Source organism: Rhinoraja longicauda, chromosome 22, assembly GCF_053455715.1.
Source record: "Rhinoraja longicauda isolate Sanriku21f chromosome 22, sRhiLon1.1, whole genome shotgun sequence".
NCBI lineage: Eukaryota > Metazoa > Chordata > Chondrichthyes > Rajiformes > Arhynchobatidae > Rhinoraja > Rhinoraja longicauda.
In genome coordinates, this window is record NC_135974.1 from 9,559,907 (window position 1) to 9,576,850 (window position 16,944).

Sequence of the window (16,944 nt, forward strand, 5' to 3'; positions counted from 1 at the left end):
CTTTCAATCCAGGTCATGCCAACGCCTCCTTCTGCCCACATGGGTATGGATGCCGCACAGCAATCCTTTGTGAAAATAAGATTGTTCTGGACATAAGTGACAATGACGTATCCGTTATCGTTCGCATCCCTGATGGCAAGACTCTGTGGCTGGTAAGCAACGAAATGACCTTGTGGGGTTGTTTTTAAATGTGCTATACAAATAAAATTGACTTGACTTGACTTGACTAAGCATTCTGACTAGGACATTCTGAAGAAGGGTCTCGACCCGAAAGATCACCCATTCCTTCTCTCCAGATATGCAGCCTGTCTCGCTGAGTTACTCCAGCTTTTTGTGTCTACATTCTGAGTAGGACTCTTAATATCGGTAGCGCAGCGGTAGAGTTGCTGCTTTACAACGAATGCAGCGCCGGAGACTCAGGTTCGATCCTGACTACGGGTGCTGCACTGTAAGGAGTTTGTACGTTCTCCCCGTGACCTGCGTGGGTTTTCTCCGAGATCTTCGGTTTCCTCCCACACTCCAAAGACGTACAGGTATGTAGGTTAATTGGCTGGGTAAAATGTAAAATTGTCCCTAGTGGATAGTGTTAATGTACGGGGATCGCTGGGCGGCACGGACTTGGAGGGCCGAAAAGGCCTGTTTCCGGCTGTATATATATGATATGATATGATATGAATATCAGCTGGTTCTCAAAGTCATCCTATTCTGACGTCCCATGAGATATTTTAGAGCACTGAAGTTGAACTCTCAGCCATGTGATCATGAGTTCAGACCTCACTGCTGTAGTCCCTGGAAGTCAGAACACCTCCAGAGTCTGGATGTTTCTGAGAGCAGGAGACAGTGATGTCTGACCCCGCACTGGCTTGTTCTTGCGGGTGGCGGTCAAAAACTCAAAGCCCCAAATAACTCGAGCTCAACTATCCTCGGACAAAAACCTTAGCAGTTGAACTGGGACCATGCTATGTCAAACGCTTCTGGATTGTCTAGCCAAAGAGACACACACACACACACACACTCTCAATAAAATGCTCAATACGACGTGTTTTTCTTTTTAATTGGTCAATGCAGTTTAGGATACTTCATTGCTTTGAAATACAAGGAGATCTTTCCAGGCAGCTGGTGTATAAATAATAGTTTTAAACACAAACCCTGCCCCCCCCCCCCCATCAAGTCCTACCAGTTCCATAGAAGACCTTGTACCTTTCCCCAACCTTGCCCCCTTCCCCAAACTCATGCAAATTCATGTGCACATGTATTGCACATGTGATACATCTAGTTTCACAGAATAAATTCCTAACCTATTTCCCCATGTTATACCACACAAACCCCATGTGGATTGCACTGCAGTCTTGCACTGTTCTTCTGGGTGCATTTGTTTATTTATTGTATTTACTGTATGTATGCTGTTTACTGTGTGAGCTTCATGAGAACACGCTATTTCATTGCATCCTGCTGTATGACAATAATCTAATCTGAATCCAGAATCGTGTTCTTCTACAATTTGTCTCATTTTATACTTTTCCAGGCCTACATTTTGATTGTGCCAGAAGCAAGCTACAACTCAAACTACCTGTTAGAAGAACCTTTGGACAAGTCTTATGATTTCATCAGCACCTGTGGAGCAAACAGTTTCTACATCAAGTGAGTTCTTATTCCAAGTCTGACACAAGATCAAAAGTTGTTTATGTACTGTGAGGATTTTCCAAATCATCTAAACTATCTTTGTGATTATTTCTGTTGAACTGATCAACTAGCCTGTGCAGGTTATCAGCAGATTGAAACCTGCATCTGCTTAGCTGACAAGAGAGTGGTTTCATGGCTCAATACCTGTCTACTCCAGTGAGGTGGTTATGGTGAGAAATTGGAGCACTAATGCATCTTCCAGTTTAGTTATTTTCTTAAGTGCCTGCGATACGATGAGAAATTGTCTCCATGTACCTTGGCCAACAATCCTCCCACAAATTGTAACACCAAAGAAAGAACTTCATCTTATACTCTGTCATAAAATGTAGGCCGTGCCTCAATATCCTAAACTTTGACTTGTGCTAAATAATGGAAGGTGATGCTCAATAAAATGGGTTGCCTTTCTAAAGTGTCATTGTAGTTTAGGATACTTCACTGCATTGAAATACAAGGAGATCTTTCCGAGCAGATGCTGCATAGGTAAACGTTTTAATAAGTTGTTCCTCTCTAAAAGTCTGTCCTTTTTTTCAAAATGAGTTCCTTTCCAATCTGGTCACTGAAACCAAATCTAATGATAGGTGTCTCCAGCACTACATCTGATACACCTCTGAACTTCAACGCCCACGCGCAGTTCATCATAAAGGACTATTGACCCTGCAGTGTTGCACAGGGATTTCGAATAATATCAGGAAATGAATGTGTCAGGTTACTGATCTCCCATCTATTGAGGGCTGTGCTGTTGCCAATTCATACTGCTTGTGGTCTGCTGATGAAAAAAGTTGAGGTTTCAACTGCGATGAATGAGCAGAGACCCAGTTCTCTGAGTTTGATGATAAATTTAGAGGGATTAATGGTGTTGAAAGCCAAGCTGCAATCAAACACAACAGCCTGACGGTCGTGTTCATTTGTACAAGTGATCCAGTGCAGAGTGGAGAGCCATCAAGATCACATTCATTATTGATCTGTAAACAAATTGTCGTGGGTCCAGGTCCTTACAAGGGCGTAACAAAGAACTTCATCACCATGGACATTAATACCACTAGTCGGTAGTCATCGAAGCATGTCACCTTACACTTCTTGTATTATGGATGTCCTTTTAATGCAGGAAGGGACCTCTGAAGTTAGTATTGAGAGGTTGAAAATGTCCACAAAAACTCTAGCCATTTGTTCTGTGCAGGTTTTAAGAATGCAGTCGAGTAAACTATCAGTGCTACAGGTAGTAACTATCAGTGCTACGGGTAGTAACTATCAGTGCTACAGGTAGTAACTATCAGTACTACAGGTAGTAACTATCAGTGCTACAGGTAGTAACTATCAGTGCTACAGGTAGTAACTATCAGTGCTACATGTAGTAACTATCAGTGCTAAGGGTAGTACAGACGTACAGGTTTGTAGGTTAATTGGATTGGTAAATGTAAAAGAAAATGTCCCTAGTGGGTGTAGGACACAGTGTTAATGTGCGGGGATCGCTGGTCGGCACGGACCCGGTGGGCCGAAGGGCCTGTTTCCGCACTATATCTCTAAACTAAAACTATAAATTAATGCGGCATACGTTGTGAGGGTTTATCAGCAAGGGTTTCTGGTGGGTGTCTGGAATGCACTGCCAGGGGTGGTGGTGGTGGAGGCAAATACATCAGTGGCATTTAAAAGGCTTTTAGATAGGGACAGGGGGTATGGATCACGTGCAGGGAGAGGAGATTGGTAAGCTTGGCATTGTGTTCAGCACAGAGACTGTGGGCTAAAGGCCTGTTCCTGTGCTGTACATTTCTATGTCCTATGCATTCTCTGAAGACTGGGAAGTGTATTGCAAGTCTGGTTTTTTTCTTGTATTGGTCATTCCGTTTCTCCCGTCGTGGAACTATGATGGTAACTCTCAGTATTTCTCCCAGCCCTGCCACTGCCTCAACGTTTTGCAAGGACTCCATGGTCTCACTGACTGCCTTTTACAACAACGGTGCCCTGCCTTGTACGTGCCACGAGGTGGGTGCAACAAGCACTTCCTGCCAACCCTTTGGAGGGCAATGCGACTGTCGACCCAATGTGATTGGCCGTGACTGCTCCCAATGCGCCATTGGCCACTATGGATTCCCGAACTGCAGACGTAAGAGTTGTTTGTGTTTTTTTTTTACAGTCGTTGACTCATAGAGCCTCACATTGTGGAAACAGGCTCTTCACACTACTTGCTCATACCGACCAACATGTCCCATCTACACTAGTCCCACCTGTCTGCGTTTGGTCCATATCCCTCTAAACCTGTCCTATCCATGTACCTGTCTAATTGCTTCTTAAACATTGCGATAGTACCAGCCTCAACTACCTCCTCCGGCAGCTCATTCCATACACCCATCACCCTTTGCATGGAAAAAGTTACCCCTCAGATTCCCATAAAATCTTTCCCTCCTCACCTTAAACTTATGCCCTTTGGGTCTCGATTCCCCCACTCTGGGCAAGAGACTCTGCGCGTCCACCCAATCTATTCCTCTCATGATTTTGTACACCTCTATAAGATCACCCCTCATCCTCCTGCGCTCCATGGATTAGAGTCCTAGCCTGCTCAAACTCTCCTTATAGCTCAGACCCTCATGCCCAGGCAACATCCTTGTTAATCTTCCCTGCACCCTTTCCAATCTGACAACATCTTTCCTATAACATGGAGCCCAGAACTGAACACAATCACCAACGTACTTTATAACTGCAAAATGACCTCCGAATTTCTATACTCTATACTCTCGGACAGATGAAGGCCAATGTGTCTTTTAATTAAATCAATCAATGAGCTATCCGGACTAATCATGGAAATGACATGCAATTTTAACACAGTGGCTCCTTGGTGTAACCTTTAACATCATTTCAATAGAGTACCTCCGTATTCTTCTCTTCTCCTATGCTAATTCTTGTTTCCCCTTTTCTATCTATTCCATTCATGATCTTATACAATTCTATCGGATCATACCAATTAAATATCGATCAGACAGGAGCATAGATAGGAAAGATTTAGTGGGGTGTGGGCCAAATGGATGCAAATTGAGTTAGTTTAGATATGCCAATGTAAACTAATTCCATTGGCATGCATTTGACCCACAACCCTCTAAATCTTTCCTATCCAAGCTCCCGTCTGATCGATCTTTAATTGTTATGATTGTATCTGCCTCTACCACTTTCTCCGGTGCTTGTTCCCTACAATAACCATATGAAAAAGTTGTATGATCCAAGAGTCAAGAGTGTTTTATTGTCAAATATCCCCGATAGACCAATGAAATTCTGACTTGCAGCAGCACAACAGAATATGTAAACATAGTACACTGTAAACATAGTACTAAACGAGAAAAGAAAGTTCAGTGTGTGTATATCTATACATACCCACATATACATATATCATTCATATGTGTGTGTGTGTGTGTGTGTGTGTGTGTGTGAATGATATATGTATATGTGGGTATGTGTAGATATACACGCACTGAACTTTCTTTTCTCATTTAGTACTATGTTTACAGTGTACTATGTTTACATTTATATATATTCATATATGTATATATATATTTATACATGTATATGTATTTATATAATATATGTACACACACACACACACACACATATATATATGTACACATATATATATATATATATATATATATATATATGTGTGTGTGTGTGTGTGTGTGTGTGTATATGTATATATATATATATATATATTTTAAATTTACATATAAATAAATAAAACCAGGCAATATACTTATGAATCTTTTCTGCACCCTCCAGCTTAATCAAATCTTTCCTATAGTGTGGTGAGCAGAGTTATACCCAATTATATAAGTACGACCTCGCCAACAATTTGTACAACTCCTCTGCTCAATTCCTTGATCGATGAAGGCGAGCATACATATGCCTTTCTTGCCACTATCCACATGTGGTGCTACTTTCGGGGAGCTTTGGACTAGGGCCCTGAGATCCCTCTGTACATTAGTTCTGTGCAGGCCCCTGCCATTCATTTGTACTTCCCCTTACACGTGACCTCCCAATGTGTAGTATCTCAGATTTCACACGATTAATCTCCACTTGTCATTTCACCACCCATATCTGTAACTGATTTATGTCCTGCTGTATGTTTCATTCACCACTCTGTCTACCTGTGTCACCGGTTTTAGGGAGCTATGCACTTGCATCCCAAGGTCGTGTTGTTCTTGCACTGTCCAGGGCCCTGCCTTCGACTGTGTATGTTCTGCCTTTGCTTATCTTTCCAAAATGCACCATTTTCACTTATCAGAGTTTGATTCCATCAGCCATTCCATTAATCACACTTCCTGCTGTACCTTCAGGCAACCTCCTTCATTGTCCACTACAATTTTGACGTCATCTGTGTTTCTTAATTCTAAATTGGGTTCAGTTCAATGCTCACTGCCGCCACAAGTATTCTCAGCAGGTCAGGCAGCATCTTGTGGAGAGACAACCAGTTAACACTTCAGGTTCATGATCTGGTGAAGTCACCAGCCTTGATACTGACTGTTTCTCTCTCCACTTTATTCAGAACACCAGTGTTTGTTGTTCCTTGCATCAGCATTTGTTGCAGTTTCAATACAGTCGCCCAATAGCCTGGCAATAGATTATTGTTCTACTTATTCTATAAAGGGGACATATTTGAAGGAACTATGGAAGGGGTGGTGAGAATGGATGTACGCTGGCCCTACCCACACAAACAAATTATGACAGTCTGCTAATTTTTGTTGAAACAAGGAACTGCAGATTCTGGTTTGCACCCATTGTCCCGTCCCTCCTCTCTTCCAGCTTTCTTCCCACCCCCCACCCTTACAATCAGCCTGACGAAGGGTCCTGACCCAATAGACAATAGGTGCAGGAGGAGGCCATTCGGCCTTTCGAGCCAGCACCGCCATTCAATGTGATCATGGCTGATCATTCTCAATCAGTACCCCGTTCCTGCCTTCTCCCCATACCCCCTGACTCCACTATCCTTAAGAGCTCTATCTAGCTCTCTCTTGAATGCATTCAGAGAATTGGCCTCCACTGCCTTCTGAGGCAGAGAATTCCACAGATTCACAACTCTCTGACTCGAAAAGTTTTTCCTCATCTCAGTTCTAAATGGCCTACCCCTTATTCTTAAACTGTGGCCCCTTGTTCTGGACTCCCCCAACATTGGGAACATGTTTCCTGCCTCTATCGTGTCCAACCTCTTAATAATCTTATACGTTTCGATAAGATCCCCTCTATCCAGAGATGCTACCCGAGCCGCTGAGCTACTCCGGCACGTGGTGTCTTTTTTTATTGCTGATTGGTGTTGTTCCTTCCTCAGCGTGTGAGTGCGGCAGGCGTTTGTGTGAAGAGGTCACTGGTCACTGCATTTGCCCCCCGCGCACCGTGCTCCCGGAGTGCGTCACCTGTGAACCACGGGCGTTTGGTTGCCACCCACTGATAGGATGCGAGGAATGCAACTGCTCCCACTCGGGCATTCAGGACTCGGCCAGGCCGGAGTGTAACACCGAGAGCGGCCAGTGCAGGTGAGCCGGGTGATCGTAACCCACAGATCGACAGATCCTTGATTAGAAAGTCTTTAGAGATACCACGCGGCTACAGACTTGGCGCACCGAGTCCGCGCTGACTAGCAATTGCCCCACACACTAGCACTACCCTGCACACTGGAGACAATTTACTACTTTACTGTTACCAACCAACCTACAAACCTGTGTGTCTTTTGAGTGTAGGAGGAAACCGGAGCACACCGAGAAAACCCACGTGGTCACGGGGAGAATGTACAAACTCCATACAGGCAGTACCCGCAGTCAGGATCAAACCCGTGTCTCTGGAGCTGTGAGGCAGCAACTCTACCACCCCTAAGGGCATCAAAGATTATGGGGAGAAGGCAGGAAAATGGGGTTGAGAGGGAACATTTGATCAGCCATAATTGAATGGCAGAATAAATTCAATGGGCCAAATGGCCTAACTCTGCTCCTTTGACTTATGAAGCCCATCATAGCTGATGCCGTTGATATCTCATCTAGTGAAGCTTCACAACACCAGGAATGTAGCAGAATCTTGTCAAGATTCCTGAGCAACTTTATTATCTCTGCGGTTTTGTCTGAGGCTTAACTAATCCATCTCAGTCAATCAGATGTTATCAAGAGCCAGTACTGTTTGGCAGCAAGCTATGTGAGAGGTAATGCAAACTATGGTTGGGGCACGTTTTGTTATGTCCACAGAGAGAAACGAGCTGTGCATATGTTAACTTTTTTGCGTGCAGTCTCTGCTGTAACAAAAAAGAATGAAATAGTCATAGAACCATAGAGTTTTACAGCATGGAAACAGGTCCTTCAGCCCAACTTGCCTACACCAACCAACACGTCCCATCTACATTAGTCCAACCTGCCTGCGTTTTGCCCATATCCCTCTAAATCTGTCCTGTCCACGTCTCTGTCTAAATGTTTCTTAAACGTTGCGATAGTTCAACCTCAAATACCTCTTCCGACAGCTTGTTCCTTGCACCCGCTACCATTTGTATAAAAAAGTTACCCCTCAGATTCTAATTAAATCTCTCCCCCCTTATCATCAAACTATTTGGTTCTCATTTCCCCTACTCTCGGCAAGAGACTCTGTGCGTGTGCCCGATCTATTCCTCTCAATGGAATTACACATATTTCTGGGTTTTTTGGTTAGGTGCTGTTGTTTGTGGGAATAAAGTATTTAACAGTCCTTGCAAATTCAACTTATTTGCAGCATTTAATGTCCTTGCATTTTGTGTTGCTGGACATCACAAGGTGGGACTGGTATCAACTTCAAATCATAGTTTAGTTTATTGTTATCACGTGTACCGAGGTACAGTAAAAAGCTTTTTGTTACATGCTATCTCGTCGGCAAAAAGACTGTACATGATTTCAATCAAACCGAGCCCAGTGTACAGATACAGGATAAAGGGAATAATGTTTAGTGCAAGATAACGTCCAGTGAAGTCTGATTTAAAGATAGTTCAAAGGTCTCCATTGGGGTAGATGGGAGGTCAGGGCTGCCCTCCGGTTGGTGATAGGACGGTTCAATTGCCAGAAAACAGCTCATCTCGGTGTCCACCTGTCTGATGCTGATAGCAAGGGTCAGGGACTGAGTCCACAGTTAGATGCAGTAAATCCACCTTTGTTCAGTTTAGTTTATTGTCACATGTACCGAGGTAAAGCCTTCGTTGCGTGCTAACCAGTCAGCGGAAAGACAATTGAGCCACTCACTGTGTACAGATGCATGATAAAGGGAATAACGTTTAGGGCGTGCAGCGTAGGTTCACTAGGTTAATTCCCGGAATGGCGGGACTGTCGTATGTTGAAAGGCTGGAGCGATTGGGCTTGTATACACTGGAATTTAGAAGGATGAGGGGGGATCTTATTGAAACATATAAGATAATTAGGGGATTGGACACATTAGAGGCAGGAAACATGTTCCCAATGTTGGGGGAGTCCAGAACAAGGGGCCACAGTTTAAGAATAAGGGGTAGGCTATTTAGAACGGAGATGAGGAAGAACTTTTTCAGTCAGAGAGTGGTGAAGGTGTGGAATTCTCTGCCTCAGAAGGCAGTGGAGGCCAGTTCGTTGGATGCTTTCAAGAGAGAGCTGGATAGAGATCTTAAGGATAGCGGAGTGAGGGGGTATGGGGAGAAGGCAGGAACGGGGTACTGATGGAGAGTGATCAGCCATGATCGCATTGAATGGCGGTGCTGGCTCAAAGGGCTGAATGGCCTACTCCTGCACCTATTGTCAATTGTCTATTGTCTAAAGTCCGATTTAAAGATAGTCCAAGGGTTCCCAATGAGGTAGATAGTAGCTCAGGACTAGCTCTCTAGTTGCTGATAGGATGGTTCAATTCCTGCCTGACCTCTGGTGCTGTCTGTGTTGGAGTTTGCACATTCTCCCTGGGTCTCCTCCTGGTATTCCGGTTTCTTTCCACATCCCAACAACGAACAGGTTTGTAGGTTATTTGGCCTCTAGAAATTTTCACACCATTCACACTAGTTCTATGTGGGTCTAATATAATGTTAATAAATTACCATCAATTATAGGAGCAGAATTAGGCCATTCAGCCCATCAAGTCTACTCCACCGTTCAATCATGGTTGATCTATCTTTCCCTCTCAACTCCATTCCCCTGCCTTCCCCCCATAACCCCTGACATCCTTACTAATCAAGAATTTATCAATCTCCGCTGCAAAAATATCCATTGACTTGGCCCCCACAGCCGTCTGTGGTGATGAATTCCAGTCCAGATTTTGCTTGGAGACCTGACATTTATGGTGGTCAGATGAGGGAAAGATCAAGACTTCAGACATAGCTTCTTGATCTCAGTCCACTGCCCTTCACTGTGCCCCCAGATGTGTGATCTGGCCCAACTGTTTGTGCTGCCGCCTCTCAACTCCAGAGAACTGCCTCATCACGAGGCACGCCAGCGTAAGTGTTGGGAGGAGTACACCATCTCACCCACCAACCCAGCGGCCTGCCCCACCAGACATCTGCTGCCCCACCTGTGGACCTCCTCTGATAGATGCTTGATTTCCCGCACAGGTGCAAGCCCTTCGTAGCTGGACGGCAGTGTGATCGCTGTACTCCGGGATACTACTACTACCCAGACTGCGTGCCGTGTGACTGTAACGAAGACGGAACGGAAGCCAGCATTTGTGACTCGCGCACCGGCCAGTGCCACTGCAAGGTCAGACCATCGATCCAAGCAGAGCCCCTCGGGTTAAAATGATCATCGTATAAAATATCCCAATCAACAACAGCGTACTTTTAACCATATTTAAACTTGATTTATTCCAGCACTCAACAATTGATTGAACTAACAAGATGCCTTCTGAAGTAGACTGGAAAGACATCGAATTAATTAAAAATTGTCGATCACACTATTGGTATAGAATGCCTTGGAGTCAGACCATGGCTTGCCGGGATACTCCTGCCGCCTGGGTCTATCTATCCCTGATCGAAGTTAATGTCTGCCCCCTCTGGGACGAGTTTCGCAATCTCCTCTGATTTCTTCCCCGGATTTGTCTGTTTCCCAGGAAAACGTGGAAGGCTCACGGTGTGACATCTGCCGTCTAGGAACCTTCTACCTGGATCCAACCAATCCCAAAGGCTGCACCAGCTGTTTCTGCTTCGGAGCCACCGATCGGTGCCAGATCTCCAGCAAGCGGAGGGCCGTGGTGAGTCACACGTTATCACCGGGACACCAAATCCTCCACAGTTCTGCTTCCAGCAATACTGTTTCACCAAGGTCATCTCTTGTGGGTTAGACCTGTTGGCACTGATGCACCGTTACAAAATGTGACAGAATCTTTTTAAAGTAACTTTTGGGCAAAAATCCAGAATCGGTTTAATTTTGCTTTTTAGTTTAGAGATACGGCGCGGAAGCAGGCCCTTCGGCACACCGAGTCCGCGCCATTCAGCGATCCCTGCACATTAACACTACCCTACACGCACTAGGGACAATTTACAATTATACCAAGCCAATTAGCCTACAAACCTGTGCGTCTTTGGAGTGTGGGAGGAAACCGCAGATCCCGGAGAAAATCCCCACAGGTCACGAGGGGTACGTGCAAACTCCGTACAGACAGCACCCGAAATGGTGTGTAATCGGCGTGGGGAATTTATTTTCTAATTTTGTGCTTATTATCCAAACATGTGTAATCTTCAATTATAAAGTATCTCCCTTAGCTTTATATTTCTTCACTGACCTGCCAGTTTATTTTGTGAATCAGAACAACTTAGTCCAGGAGGTGATACAGCAACAAGCCGATGCTGGTTGGTTGTTGCAGGATTAACCGCAGACTCTCGCCCTCTCTCCTTACCCCTGCTATTTTGTTTTTCCTCGTCGAAGCATTTATCCATTCTTCCAGGCAGTGCCTTCTGTGTCGTAAGAGCATTAATGTTAGGAGCAGGAAAGGCCTGCATGGCACTTTGAGCCATTCATCAGCCATTGATCTCCACAGGATCAACCATTCATTAACATCTTGTCAAGCCGGAAAGGATGCTGGGAAGATTTACCAGGATGTTGCCAGGACTCGAGGGTCTGAGCGATAGGGGGAGGTTGAGCAGGCTGGAACCCTATTCCTTGGAGCACAGGAGGACGAGGATCTTATGGAGGTGTATAAAATCATGAGAGGAATAGATCGGGTAGACGCACAGAGTCTCTTGCTCAGAGTAGGGGGGTTGAGAACCAGAGGACATAGGTTTAAGGTGAAGGGGGAAAGATTTAACAGAAATCTGAGGTGTGACTATTTCACACAAAGGGTGGTGGGTGAATAGAATGAGCTGCCGGAGGAGGTAGTTGAGGTGGGTTCTCTCGCAACGTTTCAGAAACAGACAGGTACATGGGTAGGACAGGTTTAGAGGGATATGGACCAAATGCAGGCAGGTGGGACTAGTGTAGAATGGACATATTGGCCGACGTGGGAAAGTTAGGCTTGAGGATCTGTTTCCATGCTAAGACTCTATCAGGGTTGACTTTGTACAAATTCAGTGCAATTTTCCTGCAGTATTCTCATATCCTTTGATTCCTTTTAATATCCCAAAATCTATGCATTTCTATTTTGTATGATCTCAACAATCGAGCTGCTATGCCTTTATTAATGGAGGCTCACTGCCCCTGCCCCAGTGAAGAGGTTTCCCCTCATCCCATTCCGTCGCACCCTATTCTCTATGAACCCTGTTTCTAAGCTCCCCCGCCAGGCAGAAACCTCCTTCCTCCATCCAGCCTGCCAAACCCTGTGAGAAATCTGTACGTTTCATTGAAATATCCTCCCATTCTTCCAAACACAAGGGAATGCTGGCCTTATTGACCTACCCCTTCTCATCTGGCAGACCTACCGACCCCTGAAGCAGTTTACTAACTCTTCACTGCACTCCTGTGAATCAAATATATCCGTTCTGAATTAAGGAAACAAACTGTACACAGAGTTCCAGGTGCAATCGTGATCTCCCAGAGGCAGTGTGACTTTAAAACATAGTTTATCAGCATAGTTTAGAGACACAGCACGGAAACTGGCCCTTCGGCCCACCGAGTCTGCACCAACCAGCGATCCCCAGCCACTAACACTATCCCACATACACTAGGGACAATTTACAAACCTTTACATCTTTGGAGTGTGGGAGGAAACCGAAGCTCCCAGAGAAAACCCAAGCAAGTCATGGGGAGAACGTACAAACTCCGTACAGACAGCACCCCTAGTCAAGATCAAATCCAAGTCTCTGCCGCACTAAGGCAGCAACTCTATCGCTGCACTACCGTGCCAGCCTATACTTCTGTAATAAAGGCCGTTGTATCATTTGCACTCATATTTGCTTGCTGCATCTTGCTTGTGGCCTTCAGTGATAAGCAGGCCCTTTGAAGATCTACACTACCCGGTTCTCCCACCATTTAACAAAGACTTGGCTTCCCTGTTGAGTCCAATAGAGTGCATTTTCCCACTCACTTGTATTCTATCTGCCAGATTCTCACCCCACACTCAGCTTTTCTAAATCCCTGAAAAGCTTTCATGTCCTCTTCCATAATCATAATTCCATTAGTTTAATACCATCAGCATACCCGACACATGAAATCCACCCACTTCACTCACCATTTAAAAAGTACCCTGCCCTCCTGCTTTGTGCGCTAAATAGATGATCTTATTTCCCACATTAAATTCTAGCGTTTACATCACATCTCCTGCTGGGTTTTGTTTTATTCTTTATGTGACGGGTTTTGTTTTATTCTTTATGTGACGTTCCCTCATTGTCTCCACCGCCTTTCAGTAAGGTTATGCTTGAGGGTGATTTTCTGTGACTGCGATGAAGGAAGGTGTTGAACTAACTCAATGTGTCAGGAGGGAATGAGTAGGTCATGTTTCAGGTCGGGACCTTTCTTCAGACTGATAATTGGTTTCCACAGGATATTTGGCTCAACAAATATGGTTCCTGACAAGGTAGGAGTTGATGGCGGTTGACATTCTTCACAAAAGCGCTGATTCCGTGGCAGCTAGCGATGCAAGCTTTCTTTGAAACATTAAGCCATTTCAACTTGGGCAAACTCTCATAAGGTCAAAAGGAATAGGAGTAGAATTAGGCCATTCGGCCCATCAAGTCCACTTCACCATTCAATCATGGCTGATCTACCTCTCCCTCCTAACCCCATTCTCGTGCCTTCTCCCCATAACCTCTGACACCTGTACTAATCAAGAATCTATCTATCTGCCTTAAAAATATCCACAGACTTGGCCTCTACAGCCTTCTGTGGCAAAGAATTCCACAGATTCACCACCCTCTGACTAAAGAAATTTCCCCTCATCTCCTTCCTAAAAGGAAGTCCTTTAATTCTGAGGCTCTGACCTCTAGGCCTAGACTCTCCCACTAGTTTAAACATCCTCTAATCCTGTTCCATTTTTTTTTTTCTTTCAGTTTGTGGAAATGGTTGGTTGGAGATTGGTGAGTGGAGATCGCCAAGAACTTCCAGTGTCTCTCCACCCTGGACACAGAGAGGTTGAAGCCAATCTCCATGATGTGACCGATATTTACCAGGATCTCTACTGGCATGCACCACCTACCTACCTTGGAGACCAGGTACACTTTATACTTTGGAGATACAGCGTGGAAACAAGCCCTTTGACCCACCAAGTCCGTGCCGACCTGCAATCACCCTGTGCACTAACAGTATCTTACACACCAGGGACGGTTTACAATTTAACCTAGGCCAATTAACCTACAAACCATACAGACAGCACCAGTAGTCAGGATCAAACCCGGGTCTCTGGAGCTGTAAGGCTACAACTCTACTGCTGCACTGTGCCGCTCCACGTACACTGAGGAAAATTGAACTATATCAGCACTTGTCACCTTTAATCATTGACATGTCAACAGGCATTTTCTAGAATGAGTTAACAATCCATTTGTAGATATGATGGTATCTTATTATTTGCAACTCAAATGCAAAACCGTCTGGCCTCAGCTTCCTCTACACTGGGGCAATGCTTCCTGTCTGCTCATTCCTGACATGTGGATGTCACTGGGAAGGCCGATGTTTATTTACAATCCTTGATTGTTCTTCCAAAGGTGGTGATGTTGGTTGGAGCGATCCAGGATTAGAACACATTGACAACATATATCCAAGTCAGGTGAACGCCAGATTTAAGGTGGGGGGGGGCAAACTATAGTTGGTTAAATTCCCAAGCACTTGTGCTTCTCTGCGATGGAGGTTGAGAATAGACACAAAATGCTGGAGTAACTCAGCGGGACAGGCAGCATCTCTGGAGAGAAGGAATGGGTGACGTTTCGGATCGAGACCCTTCTTCAGACTGGAGACTTGGATGGACTGTCACCAAATGGCCAGCCTTTCTTGATGGAGATTCTGGATTGCCGCTAGAGTTGCTGTCTTCCAAGCAAGTCGACTGGGTTCACACGACCGGTGTGCCATGATAATAGAAAAGCTATGGGTAGCCAGGATGAGAATAGATTACGACAGTGCCTTAGTGCATCAGTCACTGAAAGGAAGCATGCAGGTACAGCAGGCAGTGAAGAAAGCCCATGGAATGTTGGCCTTCATAACAAGAGGAGTTGAGTATAGGAGCAAAGAGGTCCTTCTGCAGTTGTACAGGGCCCTAGTGAGACCGCACCTGGAGTACTGTGTGCAGTTTTGGTCTCCAAATTTGAGGAAGGATATTCTTGCTATTGAGGGCGTGCAGCATAGGTTTACTAGGTTAATTCCCGGAATGGTGGGACTGTCTTATGTTGAAAGACTGGAGCGGCTAGGCTTGTATACACTGGAATTTAGAAGGATGAGAGGGGATCTTATCGAAACGTATAAGATTATTAAGGGGTTGGACACTTTAGAGGCAGGAAACATGTTCCCAATGTTGGGGGAGTCCAGAACCAGGGGCCACAGTTTAAGAATAAGGGGTAGGCCATTTAGAACAGAGATGAGAAAAAACTTTTTCAGTCAGAGAGTTGTGAATCTGTGGAATTCTCTGCCTCAGAGGGCAGTGGAGGCCAATTCTCTGAATACATTCAAGAGAGAGCTAGATAGAGCTCTTAAGGATAGCGGAGTCAGGGGGTATGGGGAGAAGGCAGGAATGGGGTACTGATTGAGAATGATCAGCCATGATCACATTGAATGGCGGTGCTGGCTCGAAGGGCTGAATGGCCTCCTCCTGCACCTATTGTCTATTGTCTATAGTGCTCTCAGCCTCTGACCTCGCCGATGGAATAATTATTGATAGAAGCTTAGTGAAACCAATTTTCAAATGCAGACCAGATCTGCCAATTATTATTGTTATTAAATACAGCCAATTCACAGCTTTGCCTTGTAAATGTGGGCCGAAGGGCCTGTTTCCTTGCTATATGACTGTCCATCCATAAGGTCATAAGTGATAGGAGCATAATTAGGTCAAGTCTACTCTGCCATTCAATCATGGCTGATCTATCTCTCCCACCTAACCCCATTCTCCTGCCTTCTCCCCGTAACCCCTGACACCCGTGACATGTTAACTGAGTGATGTGCAGTCCGATTCCTGCACTCATTCCAAATATCTTTCTTCATCCCGTCTTCAATTTGTCCCTTAAATCTCTGTGTGACATAAACGTTTCTCCTTTGAAGGTTTCCTCTTACGGAGGGCACCTGATGTACCGGCTGGGCTCCCAGGTTCTGCGCGGTGACATCCTCTCCCTCCCGGTCGAAGTTCGCCCCGACGTGATTCTGAAGGTGAGATTTGGTAACTGCTCGGCCACTGGAATCACTCGACGATTCAGTCCAATTCATTTACGCTTTTATTGCCACATGCACCTAGGTACAGTGAAATGCTTTGGTTTTACATGCAAGCCGCTAAAGCCACACAGCAGACCTCACCCGGGCAGCACACAGAGGAGCACGTTTCTGGCGCCGACAAAGTCACATGAAGTTCATCGAACAGACTTATCTGCGGTTCGCAGTGGCGAACCGGGCCTGCCATGGCAGCTGGCGGCCCCCAGCCAGGGCCCCCCATCGTTCTCAGTGGCCCCCCCATCAGGTCCCTTTGATCTCAGTGCCCCCCTCCCGCAGGGTCACCCGTTGTTCTTGGCGGCTTCACATGGTCCCCCCTTCATTCCCCCATCATTCTCGCCCCACCTCCACCACCGTTTAATCTCGGTGGCTCCCTGCTGGGTCCCTCCATTGTTATCAGTGGCCCGTCACCAGGACCCACCCCCCCCCCCCCCCCGTTTCATCTGCCCCCCCCCCCCCCGTTTCATCTGCCCCCCCCCCAACCAGGTCCCTCCATTCT

At 45.6% G+C, this 16,944-nt stretch overlaps 1 protein-coding gene across 2 annotated transcripts in view; it reads left to right on the top strand.

Moving 5' to 3' along the window:
- Nucleotides 1-16,944, top strand: part of lama5 (laminin, alpha 5) — a 277,790-nt gene that overhangs the window by 192,410 nt on the left and 68,436 nt on the right. For both annotated transcript variants that reach the window (XR_013548716.1, XM_078418700.1), the window contains exons 32-39: nt 13-152; nt 1,526-1,641; nt 3,573-3,784; nt 6,989-7,193; nt 10,229-10,373; nt 10,723-10,863; nt 14,093-14,254; nt 16,284-16,388. Coding sequence is in view for 1 of the 2 variants with exons in the window: in XM_078418700.1 (XP_078274826.1) it covers nt 13-152; nt 1,526-1,641; nt 3,573-3,784; nt 6,989-7,193; nt 10,229-10,373; nt 10,723-10,863; nt 14,093-14,254; nt 16,284-16,388 (1,226 nt within the window). In the remaining variant the exon portion in view is untranslated. The remainder of the gene's footprint in view (nt 1-12; nt 153-1,525; nt 1,642-3,572; nt 3,785-6,988; nt 7,194-10,228; nt 10,374-10,722; nt 10,864-14,092; nt 14,255-16,283; nt 16,389-16,944) is intronic.